Source organism: Carassius gibelio, chromosome B19 (genome assembly GCF_023724105.1).
Source record: "Carassius gibelio isolate Cgi1373 ecotype wild population from Czech Republic chromosome B19, carGib1.2-hapl.c, whole genome shotgun sequence".
Lineage (NCBI taxonomy): Eukaryota > Metazoa > Chordata > Actinopteri > Cypriniformes > Cyprinidae > Carassius > Carassius gibelio.
The window spans coordinates 23005150-23022098 of record NC_068414.1 but is presented as its reverse complement, the minus strand read 5'-3'; the positions used below and the strand labels follow the sequence as shown (position 1 = coordinate 23022098).

At 35.8% G+C, this 16949-nt stretch overlaps 2 protein-coding genes and 1 long non-coding RNA gene across 4 annotated transcripts; 2 read left to right on the top strand and 1 right to left on the bottom strand.

Moving 5' to 3' along the window:
- Positions 1 to 710: 710 nt before the first annotated feature.
- Positions 711 to 8592, top strand: zgc:153441 (retinol-DH_like_SDR_c domain-containing protein). Its single transcript, XM_052583603.1, has 7 exons — positions 711 to 964; positions 6346 to 6480; positions 6599 to 6790; positions 6875 to 7036; positions 7473 to 7592; positions 7709 to 7913; positions 8028 to 8592. The coding sequence occupies exons 1-7, from the start codon at positions 871 to 873 to the stop codon at positions 8131 to 8133; spliced, it is 1014 nt and encodes a 337-aa protein (XP_052439563.1). The 5' UTR covers positions 711 to 870; the 3' UTR covers positions 8134 to 8592.
- Positions 1624 to 4950, bottom strand: LOC127978731 (uncharacterized). Its single transcript, XR_008158627.1, has 3 exons — positions 4498 to 4950; positions 4296 to 4396; positions 1624 to 2848 (listed from the first exon to the last, which is right to left on the bottom strand). It is a non-coding gene; the product is annotated as an uncharacterized LOC127978731 (long non-coding RNA).
- Positions 8593 to 10201: 1609 nt separating the features above from the next.
- On the top strand, positions 10202 to 16247 carry vps45 (vacuolar protein sorting 45 homolog). Of its 2 annotated transcripts, XM_052583295.1 has the most exons (15): positions 10202 to 10456; positions 10733 to 10867; positions 10970 to 11030; positions 11170 to 11249; positions 11447 to 11515; positions 12092 to 12229; positions 12338 to 12448; positions 12760 to 12894; positions 13112 to 13225; positions 13450 to 13617; positions 13781 to 13939; positions 14058 to 14165; positions 14252 to 14373; positions 14647 to 14778; positions 15239 to 16247. In XM_052583295.1, the coding sequence occupies exons 1-15, from the start codon at positions 10364 to 10366 to the stop codon at positions 15318 to 15320; spliced, it is 1707 nt and encodes a 568-aa protein (XP_052439255.1). In that variant the 5' UTR covers positions 10202 to 10363; the 3' UTR covers positions 15321 to 16247. The 2 variants fall into 2 exon arrangements, 1 of the variants encoding a protein (XP_052439255.1); XR_008158545.1 differs by lacking the exon at positions 15239 to 16247 and having other exon boundaries at positions 14252 to 14439.
- The last annotated feature ends 702 nt before the right edge of the window (positions 16248 to 16949 follow it).

Genomic DNA, 16949 nt, shown 5'->3' with positions numbered 1-16949 from the left:
TTCATGGCATTTCAGCGAAAACCACTTTTAGAAAAAAACTTTAATTTTATAAGACTAGTAGAAAAAATGTCTCTTGCAACTAATTTAAATCACAGGCCATATTTTGCATATAAAACACTCCTTAAAACCCATATGAAAATTAAAAGGAAACAAATGTCCAATTAGCCTATTGTGCAATAGTCACTGGATAAACTGCAACCTATTTTAGCCTGGTACTCAATCAAAAAAAATTCCACATAAAAACTTCCATATTCAAGGGCATGCATCTTTTTTACAAACTCATATGATTATAACAATAGATTAAGATGTAGAATGAAAGCACATTTTAAAATAAATGCTACCCTGATCAATTTTTGTCTAATTTGTCATATCCAAACATCCCCATATCTCTGATCTTGGGAGCTATAGCCTAATAAAATCAGCAAAATAGTGCCAAACCAATGAATAAGGCCATAGTAGGGAAGATGACACATGTCCCAAACAATATACCCCAAAAAGCTTTTTATAGCTTAAAAGATCAGGAGCTGTTTTCAAATACCTCAAATGAAGTAAATCTTAAACCCAAGACATTTTTTTGCATCTAACGAAAATCTCTTTGTGTCACAGTTTTCTGTTTTAAAAGCAGGATTTGTTTAGATCACTGTTTTTGTTATTCACATTTCTGTCTGAACGTAAGCCATGGAATCTAAGTTGATCTTGACTTAATCTTCTTATAAAACCTTGACCCAGCCTTAAATGCAGGGTGCTTAGATGTGTTAGCCGGCACTGAGCTTGATGGTGGCCTGCAAATTTTTGTAAGCAAAGAAAAGAGTTACTGTACAACAGAAAATAAAATGAAAGCAGAGCTGATAGCACATCACAGTGGATGACATGTATCTCTCTATTCAAGTAACTCAACTGTGGGAGGAACTGAGGTCAAATCGTCTCGCCAAATACGGCACAGTAACTGCGGTCACAGCTTTTAGTAAGTTACGTAATGTCATTTCTTCTCATTCTAACTGTCGATGGGTTTAAATAATTTTTCAGACAGTTATAAGTTTCTTCCAAATATTGCAAAGTATAATAATACAGAGCTATTGTGCTGAATGTACAATGTTGTGGCTCAAAAGGTATTTAACATAATTGAAGGGATTTGGTTAATTTTTGAGGAATCTAATAGAATTCAGAAGCTGTGTGATCTTTTTATAGATTTGTTTTCACTACACAGTAATATCAAATTCATATTGTTGTATATTTGTTTGATTTGTAGGGTGTTTACACAGCAATATATTTAAAAATGGCTTTTTGTACACTGTAAAAAAGAATTTGTTGAGTCAACTAAAAATATTTTGTTACCCCGCTGCCTAAAAATTTTTTGTTATCTTGACAAAAAATTTCTTGTTGAAACAACTTCAAATTAGAGTGGAGTTAGTCCAGGTAACACATTTCTTTAAGTTGACTTGACTATTATTTTCTAGTCCAGTCAACTAAATCATGTTGTCTCAACAGGGATTTTTTTTTTTTTTTTTTTACTTCGATCAATAATCATAAACAAATGTTACCCCACTGCCTTAAATGTTTAAATAAAGATGACAAAACACTTTTTTTATGTAATTTATTTAATGATAGAGACAACAATTTGCAGTCAACACATCAACCTGATAATTGATAAACAAAACAAAAAATGCAAAATACAAACACACGTCTAAAGATCTGGACCGACACTTGAAAGTGTGATGCATAATAAATAACATTGGCATGGGATTGAGAAACAAATAGTTGCATTTCAATTCATCAGATCAAAACCACAGGGATTGCTTTTAATTTCATAACTCAGTATGAAAATCAGAAGGTTGAACTCTGCATATTAACCCTGCACAAGTTCACATGCACTCCCCCCACCATAATGCAAGTCATGGTCAAAATGAGAAACCAAGATATATGTATATAACATCACAATTAGTTACAAAGAATGAATGTACTGTACTTCTGTATAATAAGATATAAATGGAATGAATGCACATGGAAGCACAAATATCTAAAGTCAGATTCTAAATTTCATAGCACAACATGACCAGACAGAGGTGTTAACATCAGAAGGGTCTTGAAAGTTTCCAAACTCGTCCCCCATCATAATGCTACATACTGAAAATGTGTACATACTGCTTAAGAAAATGAGAGGGGAAACAACATTTGTTTACATGAGAACATGCATATTCCAAGTCATGACATGATAAACTTTAATGTACATTCCAAAATGTAGTGAAAGGCACAAAAGAACCTAAATTTCCTTAAAAAAAAAAAAAAAAACACTACTTTTTAAGAAAGAGTGCGGTGGAGCCGATGGACACATCATGAACACTGAAAAGTGAAAGTGACATGACATACATTTGTGCTCTTCATTTAACCCATCCAAAGTGCACACACACAGCATTGAACACACACCGTGAACACACACCCAGAGCAGTGGGCAGCCATTTATGCTGCAGCACCCGGGGAGAAGTTGTGCCTTGCTCAAGGACACCTTATTTGTGGTGTTGAGGGTGGAGAGAGCGGTGGACATTCACTCCCCCACACCTACAGTTCATGCCGCGGTAGCGAGCACATGGTGGGAGCAGCTGATCTTCACAAGTTTTTGCAGAGCCTCGATGGTGTATTTAATGCGCTGGAGGTAGTGGATGTTCTCTGTATACAGACCCATTAGGAGTCCATATGCCTTGGGGACATGGGAGATGTCAGTGATGACAGGATGTCCAAATGAGACCAATGTTGGTTATTCCTTGGGAAGCACATCACGTTGCTGTTCTTCAGTTACAATCAGAATGCCCTCTTCAATTTCTTTCTCAACATCCTTAATGTCACTGGATGGCTGGGAAAAGAAAAAAATATTACATTACTTAATAAATTTATAACAAATGAACACACATATGTACATACACTATTAAAGTTGTGTGTTCTGTTAAAAGCACAGCTACCAATAAATGCAAATTGTAATTCACCTTCAAGTGTAAGATATTTTGAAACATTTAACCAAAAATGAAAGTCAAAATTAAATGGTGCTCCTCAACGGTTTCGTTTAGAAACATTCAAAATAACTTCCTGTATTAAACTGTTAAAAGCCTGTACAAATTTATTTGTTCTGCTGAACACAAAGAGTTTAAAATCCCATGGGAAGATAAGTGTAAAATACACCCCCAGAACCAACTATGCTGAAAATGGGGGGAAATTATTTTATTCACTGATATTCTACATGATTTCTGAATGACATAAAATGTGACAAACCAATACAACATATTCAGGTTTTTTTTTTTAATCCAATTCTAAGTGTCTAATCTGTCACACAATTTATACAATGATCAGAAAATATATTGGTGTAAATAGGTATTCCTTTTAAATAATAGTCTGTTGCACTGCATGTTCAGAGTAAAGCATGACTCTTAAAGGGTTGGTTAACCCATGTATGTTTTACTCACCCTCATGGCATCGTAAGAGTGTATGACTTTCTTCTTTGAGACAAATCCAGACGGATTATATAAAAAAAATATTTATGGCAATAGGTGGGTGTTTTTTCAACAGTCCAAAAGTAGTCAAATAATGTGCATCAATTCATAATAAAAAGTACCTCACATGGCTCTGAGAGGTGAATAAGGTCCTCCTGTAGCGAATTCATGTTTTTTTGTAAAAAAAATATACATATTTAAAATGTTTTTCAAAACATATTTAAACACTTTTCTCTCACTTTCGTGAGAGCCATTCCGAAAATGGAAAAAACATCTGTCTACTGCCATTAAATAACTTTAAAGAGCCAGGACAATTTTTAATTTAACTCAGATCAGATTTGTCTGAAAGAAGAAAATCATATACAAATAGGGTGCCTTGGGAATAATTTTAATTTTTTGGTGAAATAATCCTTTAAGCAAAGTTGCTAATGGCCAATATGCTAGCACTGAACATTTTTCAGGATTCAAAACAGTATTCAGCAAAATAATAAAGAATGGCTATGTCCATAAACAGGGTTTCTGGTGGTTTTATGAAGATCAATTCAACACTTTATTCACGGAATAAAACTGAAGGGAAAATAATGTCAAATTATGTTCTCTAAAATTTGAAGCTGTTTTCCAATGCAAATATCTACATTTTCGTAAAGGGTTCACCCAAAAAAGAAAAAGAAAGAAAATTGTCATTTACTAAACCTCAAGTTGTTTTAAACCTGAATTAGTTTATTTCTGTTAGTCCCAGTCCCAGATAGTCTAACACAGTACACAACCCCACAACATGTTACAACCCCAGATCACCCAGATTTCTTCTTCTATTACCTGGACCACATCACTGCAGACTGATGGTGCTCAGATTGGTCATCCACAAGCGTAATCCCAGCAGTCATGTCCTTGATGAATTCCTGGGCAGAGCCTGTGTGCTTTAATAAAAACAAAGGGATGCATTAAACAGGGCCTTACAATCGTAAAGCATATAGACTCCAATAGATGTGCATTTATAAATAAATACATTTACTTTTACAACTTTGTCCAAGCTCTACAATGTAAATGCCATTTCCATTATGTCTGCATAGCATTTTGATGGATAACTGCAAAAGGACTCGCTGCGGTCCATCCACAGGATTATTGAATTCTGCGCTGAATCTTCAGTCATTCCAAAATATCATAAACATGAAAAATACAAAAACATGTTAAAACACTGTAAAATAATAAACATACATATATAAATAAATATTTACAGAGAAAGTCAAATGTATTGACAAGTTTGTTTTAAATGCCAAAGACAAACTATACCATCCAGATGATGCTTTTAAATGACAAAACACAGAATTATAACACAATAAAAGGAAATTTAACACATTTGTGTCGATCGTTATTGTATCTCTATTTATACAAGATATATGCTATTATTACTTTTATTCTAAAATATATAGATTTGAACGTATGCAATTTACTTATGACCGTTTATTCACCATAGACTGTATAAAAACAGATATTCACGCAGCTTTACACTGGGTTCTATAGGTTCTAGTGAGGCACTTGAATGACTAACGTTACTTCTGAAAACTGAAAGAAGAGTTTGTAACGCTACCTTCAGAACTTCATCTGAACCGTAGACTGTAAAAAAAATCATCAGAACTAAGCTTATGTCAGCGATATCAAATGTTACGCGCTCCAGAAGAACTCTGAGGGAGGTGCTCATCTACGCTGCTCATTCGTTTCCCTTATAACATGCAGAAAAGACACCGTTCGAATAGTAATCTTCTTCTTTTCCCCTAATTTTTCATCGATGTATATTCTGACAGATGTCTTACGCTGTCAGGTTTAGAGCAGTTCCTTTTTTTTTTATTCCCGCCGTTCTTAATCCATACAGTGATCCGCGTTGAGCTCTCGCGCTCTGTTTGAACGGTCTCTAACGCAGCCCTGGGCTCAAATAATACATACAAACTGTATTTTTATCGTTCTCCACATAAGTTCAGCTCCGTTGTCCCGCATGGGAGAATATCTGTTTTGATATTTATAAGGAAAATACTGTGGAACCACCTGTATTTTGAGGCTTCAGAGTGCCGCGAAAGGAACATTAACATATAGTAACTTAAGTTACATACAGCATATACGACTCTTTAAACCATACTTACTCTTCTGAGACAACAAATGTAATTTTACACATTAAGCCAGTGAATACGAATATTTTACTTACCAAAGTTGTATTCTAGTAAAATGTCCAAACTTTGAGGAGAAACTGACTAGAATTTCTTCTCTCTTCAACAGCCTTCAGGAGAATGACGAGATCTCGCGATAAGTGATGTTGTGAACATGATATTGCTATTGAATTGAGTCAACAATTTTTTTTAAGTTATGAGGACAAATAACCTAGTTCAGTCAACTTTCAAACTAGTTGAGACACTGAAAACTTAAAATTTTTAGTTGAATGAACAAATTCAGTAACTGCAAGTTGTGTCAACATAAAAAAATTCATTGAAACAACTAAACTGCTAAATAATTTTTTACAGTGTATGGACTTTATGGATTATAAAGGCAGTGAGCCAACTCTTCAGCAGTGCTTCCAAGCCAGATCTAAACCAAAAGCCCTTTTTCATATTTTCAGAATCTTTGTAGACACAATTTACAACATGTAGACTTCCCTGGGACTTGAATGAAAGAATGTGTCTTATAATAGATCTTCACATATACTATTTAAACTGAACAGAGATGACATCAATGAATTCAATTATGAGCTGCCTTAACTGTCATTTTGCATTATTGACACACTGTTTTGCTAATGAATGTTGTTCTGTTGCTTTGACGCAATGTATTTTGTTTAAAGTGTTATATAAATAAAGGTGACTTGACTTGACTTCAAAAACAGGTTTGGTTCTGCTGAGAAAATGGATTGCAGGTGGAGTTTGCCGCTGTCGTGTGCGACTGGACGGGAAGACAGTCATCATTACTGGTGCCAACACTGGCATTGGAAAAGAGACAGCACGTGACCTGGCCATGAGAGGTAAACACACTGTTATGCTTACAAAACCACTGAAAGGTCTAGATTTTGGAGGAATTTAGGGATATAAGGTGCACTTTGCATCATAGACTGATGGACAATAGCATCTGTTTTTTGGTAGGGGCTCGGGTTGTGATGGCTTGCCGTGATCTTTCAAAAGCAGAAAAAGCTGCGGCAGAGATTCGCAGATCTACAGGAAATGGCAACATAGTAGTTCGGCACTTAAACCTCTCATCTCTGCTCTCCGTGCGTCAGTTTGTGCATGAATACACTGCCACAGAGGAACGACTGGATGTACTTATTAACAATGCTGGTGGGACCTTTGACCTCATTATTAGTTAAGCAACAAATCACACTATGCTTTAACCTGTATTGTTACTTATTGCACATTTTTTAGGAGTGATGATGTGCCCTAAAAGCCTGACAGAGGATGGCTATGAAACCCAGTTTGCTATCAATCATTTGGGCCATTTCCTCCTGACTGTCCTGCTCCTGGACATGCTGAAGAAGTCTAGTCCTAGTCGAATTATTAATGTATCCAGCATTGCTCACAAAGGAGGTAAAACCCACCCATTAACATCTTAGCTTCACATCTTTTAGTTGCCAGGCTTTCCATAAAACTTCTGTTGTACATGTGATACACAAAACATACCAGAAATTATCCATATTTAATCTAATGTATATCAGAAATGTTAGTAGAAATTATGAAATCATTGACAGTGAATATATGCAATACGTGTCCAATATTAAAGTTCTATATTTTTCTAAATAAATACAAATGTAAACAATACAAGGAGTAATTTTAAATGCTAAATTTTGTGAATTTTAATGCTCAAAGGGGGAATTTACGCATCACAAAATGTTTATGTACTGTGCATGTGAAAAATGTATATACATTTTGAGATCTGCTAAAGAATACAGTATTATTAATTAATTTTGTAAAAGAGACTTTCATATCCATGCAAAATATTTCAGTCTGATGACCTTTCTTGCAGGTAAGATCCACTTTGATGACCTTAACTTCAACAAAGCACCGTACGATTCCTTGGTGAGTTACAGACAGAGCAAACTTGCCAACCTGCTGTTTACTCGAGAATTAGCACAAAGGATTAAAGGTTTGTGCACTCATCCCCAATGCATCAGTTACATTCAAACATTGAAAATGCTTTAAAAACTGTTTTACAACTGAGTATTGCATTAGGCTTGCTTATTCCTGCTCTATTTTGAATAGGGTCTGGTGTAACAGTGTACTCTCTTCACCCTGGAGTAATCCGCACTGAACTGGGACGTTACGTGCAGACGCGCCACCCTCTGCTCAGCACTCTGTTGTCTTTTCCTGCTCTCTTACTGATGAAAACCCCCAGTCAAGGCGCTCAGACTTCTATTTACTGTGCGGTTGCTGAGGGGCTGGAGTCTCACAGTGGCTGCTATTTCAGGTGAGCTGTTAATATTAATGTTCCTAAGCTTTCACCATGATTGTATTTAAATTTGTGTAACCTTTTCTAATATGTTTATTCTTCAATCTGACTGATATTAAGATCTGTTTACAGTGATTGTAAGCTGAAGGAACCAGCTCCTGAAGGTAAAGATGATCTCGCTGCTCTGCGATTGTGGGAAATAAGTGCAAAACTTGTCTGCTACAATGAAGAAAACTGACAACTCTCCACCAAGCTCTATTCATAATACCACATGCCTGAAAGCTTTGTATGCAGCTATCAACACTCAGATCATCTTTTACATCTTTGTTGATGTTAAAAAAATGTAAAACTTAATTAAATGGAATTTATGGTTACTGATGATTAGTGGTTTAATCAGCTAGAAGAAAAAAACAGAGTCTGTATGGTGTTTGTGTCTGGATCAGCAGCCTACTGTAGCCTACTGTGTTCTCTGACTTGCCCATGACAGATGTCATTTGACATTTTAAAGCTGTTTTGAAATATCTCATTTAATAAATGTTTAATTAAAGGATATCTTTATTGTAACCTAAATAAAGTTCAAATAAGAAAAATTAATTTTAAAAAGTGCAGTTGATTGATGAAGTGATTCGTGAGTTGTGACAGAATCATTCTCCTGTGTCAAATCTTTCAAATAAATTTGTTCACGAATCCGACTAAATTGATCTGACTGAAGTACTCACTGAATGAATATTTTAATGCTGGTATAATAAGTATTTATTTTGATGATTAATACATTTTTGATGAAATGATGTTATTGCAACACTAATGTTTGCAAAATAAAACTCAGAACACACATTTCAGTAGCCGCTATGAAAATACGGTCGCCGTAATTTTGCCAAGTAGGACATATTCCTGGATCAACATCTTTTGATGATCCTGGATCATTATTATTTTTTCAAAAATATAGACTTAACCCAGTCCCTACCCTTAAACCTAACCTTACCCATACTTTATTCCTAAAATCAGAGGGAAATTATATCTGATTAACGAAGGTGTAGAAGCACTTAATCCTTATTGTTAGCCTAAAACAGATATTTCCTGAAAGGTTATATCTCAATTCTGATTGGTTGGTTGGAATGTTGTTCCAGGATCAACAAGGATGTTGATCCAAGAACATGTTGTACTTTGCTAAATCATACTCGCCATGAAAATACTGTGTGAGAGTGTGGTTGCGATGTCCGATTTGTGGCCGAATCATTCTTCTGAGTAGAATATTTCATTTATATTTCAGAATATTTGTTCCATAGATTAGGAACCTCAATGGAACCTCAAGATGGAACAGAGAAGAGACCAAAATTACATAGGAATCTTTTTGGTTTATAAGTAGAAACTGCCTTGGAGATATTTTGGGACTTGATTATGTAGAGATTTAAAAACAATAGTTAAAATTGTAAAAATAATTCTAAATTTGACTGGTAACCAGTTTAGTGAAATAAGAATGGGTTAGATGATCGGCCTTCCGTCTGCCTGTCAGCAGCCATCTGTAATAGAGGGCTGATTTAGTAGCCTATGAAGTACAGCCTAATCTAAATGAGATAGAACAAACAAGCGAATAATCTGTTAAAATAATTTTACAGAGAGTAAAGATTTGATTTTTGATAAACACCATAAGTGGAAGAAACTTGATTTGACCACGGTACTAATTTATTTCTCAAAACCCAGGTTGCAATCCAAAAGAACACCAAGATTTTTAGCACAGAAGGGTGTAAAGCAGGAAGAGAGTATTCTGCTTATATAAAATATTCTGCTTTAACCATATTTGTAATTCGTTTTTAGACAATCCAACAGAGGTCCTAAGAATTCTTTACTTCTTTAGTTTTATGCTGCAAGGGAAAAGGGTTTCATGAATACAACTGATTTGGTCCGAACACTGACTCACTGAACTTGCATTATTAAAAGATATAATATTATAGTAATACAATTATAAAATTACCAGCATTAAGATTGTAATGAAATTGTTTTAGAATACCTTTTTGATTATTAATAAAACTTGAATAAAATTGTAATTTCAAATAACCACGCTTTAAAACACGTTTTTGTTGTTAAAATACAAGTGTTCAACTTCAGATTATGCTTCTCTAAAAGATGAAAAACCCTCCCTCGCCGCATTTTATGTACTTTATGTATGAATCATGGGATATGTGTATGCTCTTCGAGCTGTTACCAGATCAGTTGAGCTAGTTAATTGAACCTGCAAGACTTGCAGACCAACTGAACTACAACAGTTCCCAAATCAGACACGGATCCAGCGCTTGTGACACCGGAAGTAGTAGGAAGCGCAGTGAGTTGTCGTCTCCCATTGTCAACAGTGTTCTGTATGCAGGAGTTTACGGGTGAAATAGCCCTTAATCGTTCGTTAAACAACTTTGAAACGAACTGATCGTTTGACCAATTCTCAGTGACAATTAGAACTTAAATACAACGACAAAATGAACGTGACTCTTGCTGTCAAGCAGTACATTTCCAAAATGATAGAGAGCAGCGGACCCGGGATGAAGGTGCTGCTGATGGACAAGGAGACGGTCAGTGAATTCAAACTAGAGGACAGTTAGGCTATATGCTCATTAAAGTTAAGAAAACGCAGATTTGATTAAGCCACTGATAGTCTAGTATTGTGTGCAATGTATGGAGTTTACTGACCTGTTACGTCATGTGCTCAAATCATGCAACTCGTTTGTTTTTGTAATATATGGCTGCTTCGAAACTGCTAGTACCTACACAGCTGTTGACTGTGATCTGCCACCAGTAACAAAAAGTGATCAAAACATTGATTTATTTTTCTCTTTTCCTGTTTAAAGACCAGTATTGTAAGTGTGGTCTACACACAGTCTGAGATCCTGCAGAAAGAAGTCTACCTTTTCGAGCGCATTGACTCACAAAACCGAGACAACATGAAGCACCTTAAGGCAATCTGCTTTCTTCGGCCAACCAAGGTGAGCTGCTATCATTTTTATAGAATATATAGATTTAAACTGATTATTGGAATTCAAAATGATTTAAGTTATTAATTGATACATGAACATCTCTGGTTTCAGGAGAATGTAGAGCACCTGATTCAAGAGCTTCGCCGGCCCAAGTATAGTGTTTACTTCATCTGTGAGTCCCACTAGTATATCAGAAGACACACTGTATCGGTTCACCTGTCATTAATATTAGTTTGCAATTTTACATATGTGCTTACAAGGGCTTACAAGAAGATGCACATTTGACCAACTTATCTACTTGTTTTGAGCAGATTTCAGTAACGTGATCAGTAAGAGTGAAATAAAGGCTTTGGCTGAGGCAGATGAACAGGAAGTAGTTGCAGAAGTGCAGGTGGGTGAAGTCATTTTCATAATATATAAATATTTGTTCAAAATAATTCATAATTCTTCTTCTCTACATCTCTGGAGTACTTCTGTCTTTCTGTCCATCCATAACAAAGGAAACAATTAAAATCAGTGTTCACACAGTGTTGTCGAACTTTACAAATTGAATTTCTTGTCAACCAATTCGATTTTGTTTTATTCTAGGAGTTCTATGGAGATTTCATTGCTGTGAACCCTCATCTCTTCTCCCTCAACCTTCAAGGAGTATCCAGGGTAAGAGAAAAAATGTAGGCTTTTGTCAGATTTGAGGAGCCTTAACTATTTTTATAGAAAACTTAGAGCTTGCATTTTGTTGCTTTGTGTGGTTTGATCTGTGTATGAATCATTAAAGCAATTTGAAATATCAGTTTCAAAGTCATTCTGGTGGAACACTGACTTCTAATAAAGCAAATGGCTTTTGTTTCTTTCTCATGAATGCATTTAAAACCTCTCTCCTCAGAGTGTGTGAGCCTGGTTTGCAGGTGCAAAATCCTGTGAAAATTGCTTTTCAGTGGCTTTATGGCAGCAGCAAATGCAGGTGTACAGCTATAGACTTATTCAGTGAATTTCCCTCACATACCTAGAGGGCTCCAATGTCATAGAAAAGTACACAAAATCACACAAAAGGTTAGATAGTTGCTTATATATGTATTTTGTTGTTAATGTATTAAAGGTATGTTATGATTGTGAACAGAAAACTGGTGGAGATCATTTACGATAATCATAAGATCTTATAAACTGATAGTGCTGCTTGGAATCTGACACTCATTTTCTGAGTTTTTGGCTCACTGTGAATTTTTCTGTTTATAGGGTCGCAGTTGGGAGCCCAGTGTACTGCCTCGTGTCACTCAGGGTTTAACATCAGTGTTGCTGGCCCTGAAGAAATGCCCCATGATCCGCTACCAGCTCTCTTCTGACATGTCCAAAAGGCTGGCAGAAAGTGTCAAAGTAAGGCTGTAATTTTCATTATTAGTCATTTGATTTCATTATAAATGTCATTGATTAAAATTAATGAATAAAAATGTGGTGAACGTTTGATCTGTTTGTTTTCCACAGCAAATCATAACTAAGGAGTATGAACTGTTTGACTTCCGAAAAACAGAAGTGCCTCCTCTTCTCCTGATTTTAGACAGAAGTGATGATGCTATTACTCCCCTTCTTAATCAGGCAAGAAGCAATGTCTCTTAGTTATGTTACATCTGAGTCTCATATTACAGAAGGAGGGCTTAGACCTGGCCACCAGAGGGAGATAGAGGCCATGGGTTTATTCTGGATTATATTAGAAAACTGCTAAAACAGTATGTTTTAGTGCTGGACATTAATAGCATGCTTTTTCTCTAATGCGAGATTTACTGGAGACAGCGTGTTCTACTTGCTTTTGCTAAAACAGTTGTCTTCAGCAAAATAAATGTTACATAATGAAGTAGTGTGCTGATACTGCTGCAAATTCTACATGTGCATGCATTTGCTTCTTCTAGTGGACGTATCAGGCCATGGTTCATGAGCTACTGGGCCTCAATAACAACCGCATAGACCTGTCAAGAGTGCCTGGAATCAGTAAGGACCTACGGGAGGTGGTCTTGTCTGCAGAAAATGATGAGTTTTATGCAAATGTGAGTAGCTTATCATTCAAAATATCATTGCTATGTAGATTCCATTAAAGAATAATACATCCTGTAATTATGTGCTAATTAGATTTTATTTCAGAAGAAAGCCCCTTTTTTAAGTAAATATAAGCTCATGTAAAGTACTGTAACTTGAAAAAAAAAAAGCTTTAAAAAATAAAGCAAAGATATTTCACATTGTTTTATTTCTCTTTCTGTTAATAAGAACTTGTACCTGAATTTTGGTGAGATTGGAACAAATATCAAGAACCTGATGGAAGATTTCCAGAAGAAAAAGCCCAAGGACAAACAAAAATTAGAGTCCATATCTGACATGAAGGTAAGTGAACCACCTCTTTATAGCCAGTTAATATTATTCATTGTAACACATATTATATGAGGAGTAAACCATGAAGACACCTGATTCAGAACTTCTATTATTGCATTAACCAGTTCTGTATTTTTTTTTTTTTGTTTTTTTTTTGCGTTAAACATCATTTCGTATCCTTTATTTCTTTTTTTACCAGTTCTGTTTTTAATCACCATTTTCTGGCCCCTTTGTAGGCATTTGTGGATAATTACCCACAGTTTAAGAAAATGTCAGGCACAGTCTCAAAACACGTAACCGTGGTTGGGGAGCTGTCTCGCCTGGTCAGTGAAAGACAGCTGATGGAGGTGTCAGAGGTGGAGCAGGAGCTGGCCTGTCAGAATGACCACTCCAGTGCACAACAGGTCAGAGTGCAGACACATATGTACTGTTTCTTGAGGGAGCTGATCAGCATAAAATCTCACTGTATTTTTGATCCAAAAAAAAAAAAGTTATTTACAAAACATTTTAAAAAATCTTACCAACCCTGCACCGTTGTTTAAGATTTACTCATTCCTTTTTCTGCAGAACGTGAGGCGGCTGTTGCAGAACCCTCGGCTTTCTGAAACTGATGCTGTGCGGCTGGTGATGCTATATGCACTTCGCTATGAAAAACACAGCAGCAGTATTCTGCCCAGCCTTATGGAGGAGCTCAGCCGCAAAGGGGCGTCAGAAAGACACCGCAAGGTGAGAGCCATCGGATCTGTCTTGTAGCAAAATGACAAATCCAGATGAATCTGAAACAAAGTCATTTTATTTTATAAAAGTGAAAGTGTGCTTAATTTTGCATGCATCTGTGCTGCAGATGGTACAAGCCGTGGTGGAATATGGTGGCAAACGAGTCAGAGGAAGTGACCTCATCGCACCTCAAGATGCTGTGGCCATTACCAAACAGTTTTTCAAAGGACTTAAGGTAAATCATCTGTTTACCAATGTGTTTTCTTGATGTGGGATATTGGCATAGTCACATACTCATAACTTGTTTATGTATCTGAATAGGGAGTTGAGAATGTGTACACACAGCATCAGCCACTACTACATGACACGCTGGATCAGCTGATCAAGGGTCGTTTAAAGGACAGCCAGTTCCCCTACCTCGGGCCAAGTTCTCTGAGAGACAGGTGACATGGATACGTAAATAGACTGGCATGCACACTCCTGCATTAATGATATGGCCACTCTTATAGGTGTTTAATCTGAGCATTTTGATGTTGTTTTAAAGGAGAAGTGTATGATTTCTATGATAATGGAATGACTGTTTTAAAACCTCCTACAAGTTAAATCAGTTTTGAATAGTCTGTTTAATTTACAATACAGAAACCTTTTGCTTGGATTGTAAAACATGGACTGCAGTTATATAATGTACTTCTTCACACCCTGTCTCGACCCTTCAGACCTCAAGACATTATTGTTTTTATAATTGGCGGGGCCACTTACGAGGAAGCATTGACTGTTTACAACCTGAACCGCACGATGCCGGGGGTACGGATCGTACTTGGGGGCACAGCCATTCACAACACTAAGAGGTCAGTGTCTTAAAATGCTCGTCTCTTTTCACCTTTATTTCATCTCACCTCTATCCATTTGCCCTCTGGCACACAAGCCTTTATGCCTTATTCAAAAGGGTTCCCGGTTACAGAGTGACATCAGCCCTAGAATGGCATTATGTAAAGAACATACAATTGTGGTACTCATATGACAACACACTCATTCATTCTTATTTTGAATATATGGATTCCTGTTTATTAGCTGTACACATGCACGTGTGTGTATTTTGTATATACATAATAAATATACACAGTACACACATATATATTACATAAACAAAAACTTATTTGGATGTGATTAATCATTTGATTGCACTAGTAATATGTAACTATTCATGATGTTGTGTCGATGTAGGTTGTGTATACCTGACTCTGTCAAATACAGTGCTGACTGTCCTCATCCATTATAACCCAAATATGTTTCCGTTCTTTGTTACAGTTTCCTGGAGGAAGTGATGCTTTCAGTAGGTTCAGGTGGTGACAGAACACTGGGAGGAGGCCGTCAGCTGAGCCGACGCTGAGCTGTTATCATCACTCATATTAATGTCTGCTTACACTCCCAGCGCTGTCTGTCCTCTGAACCCTGAGCTGAGCACATTGTTCTTTTTCTCTCTTCTGACATTCCTTTAAAATGTTTCTAATAGTTTTAGGTAAGAAAATGGGAACACTGCACAATAAGCTTCGATTTGATAACATTATTGGACGATGAATAACAATTTGACCTGCATTTATTAATCTAGGTTAATGATAATTATAAATAATGCAATAATTCTAACTTCAATTGTTAAAAATCTATCAATTTAGGTGGAAATTTGCAGAAAAATATTTAGCAAACATTAACCTAGATTACTGTAATATTATTGTTCATTGTTTGTTGATGATGTGTGAAACACTGTAAATGTGCAGAACATTTATGATCGAATGTAAATAATGTTTCAGATGCCTGGAAAGTGTTCACAATGACAGCATTTTTATTTATTTGCTCGGTGATGCTGCATTTGATAGTTTTTGGACAAATGTCTACTATTAAAAAAAAATAAGAAAATGTATGTATATCATATAAACCAAAAAAATGTGTGTGTATGTATATATATATAGAGAGAGAGAGAGAGAGAGAGAGAGAGAATATAAAATAGTTGAATCAAAAGATCCCAACAAGGCTACTGAAATCATTAAAATCTGTGTTTCAAAACCCTATCCAGCTAAATTATTTGACATGTTGCAAATATGCAGACATGGATAAATTGTTGTCTGCTTATTTATTTTAGAGCTTAATTTAAATGGTGCACAATTACAAATTAATTTTATTTATATCAACATTTATAAACATCTAATATGGCTTCAATTTATAATTTTTTATATTTTTATGGCAGTCATTGGAAGGCACGTGGAGAAACATCATCTTTGAAGAGTTGAAATCAGCTGACATTAAAGCCTTGTATGAAACACTTTTGTTTTTACATTATAGGGTCTTTTTCATACATCCTACTAATTTATTTTTTCCTTTATACATAACTTGAAAAAGTGGACAACATAATGTGTGATAATATATTAATCATGCTCTTCAATATATTAAAAAGAGAAATTGTTTATCCAGTATCTTCAGACCAACACATTTTTATAGTTTTTGTTATAACCAAAGCCTCAGTTCACAGGCTGCAAAACCTCACAGATGACACTGATGAAACTGTATCAATTTAGCCCTGACCTTAAGGTCATTACTTTAACCTCCGGAGCTCAACCCCCCACCCCACTGTACATGTTCAGTTTGCTCTAGTATAAGTCCCCTTCCTCCCTCCTAAATCACATCCATTAATCCCCACCATCAGCCAGAGTACCAGCAGACCTGAACGACTTAATGGCTTTACTGCATCAAGCACACAATTTGCTGTGTATGGATAAAAAAATGTTAACAGTTGCTTATGATGAGTCAGTAAAAGGCCCGGTAGATTTCTAGCCAGATTATATCACGGTTGATGTATTGAACTAAAATGCACATAAATACCATGAAAAAAAAAAAAAAAAAAAAAAAAAAAAAAATCAGATTTGAGATTATTTACAGATTTTGGTAAAATAAATCTCTTTAACTATCCCAGGCAAATGTAGAACGCTTTGTCAACCCAAGGGAAACATTTCCTGTTCCGTTTTAG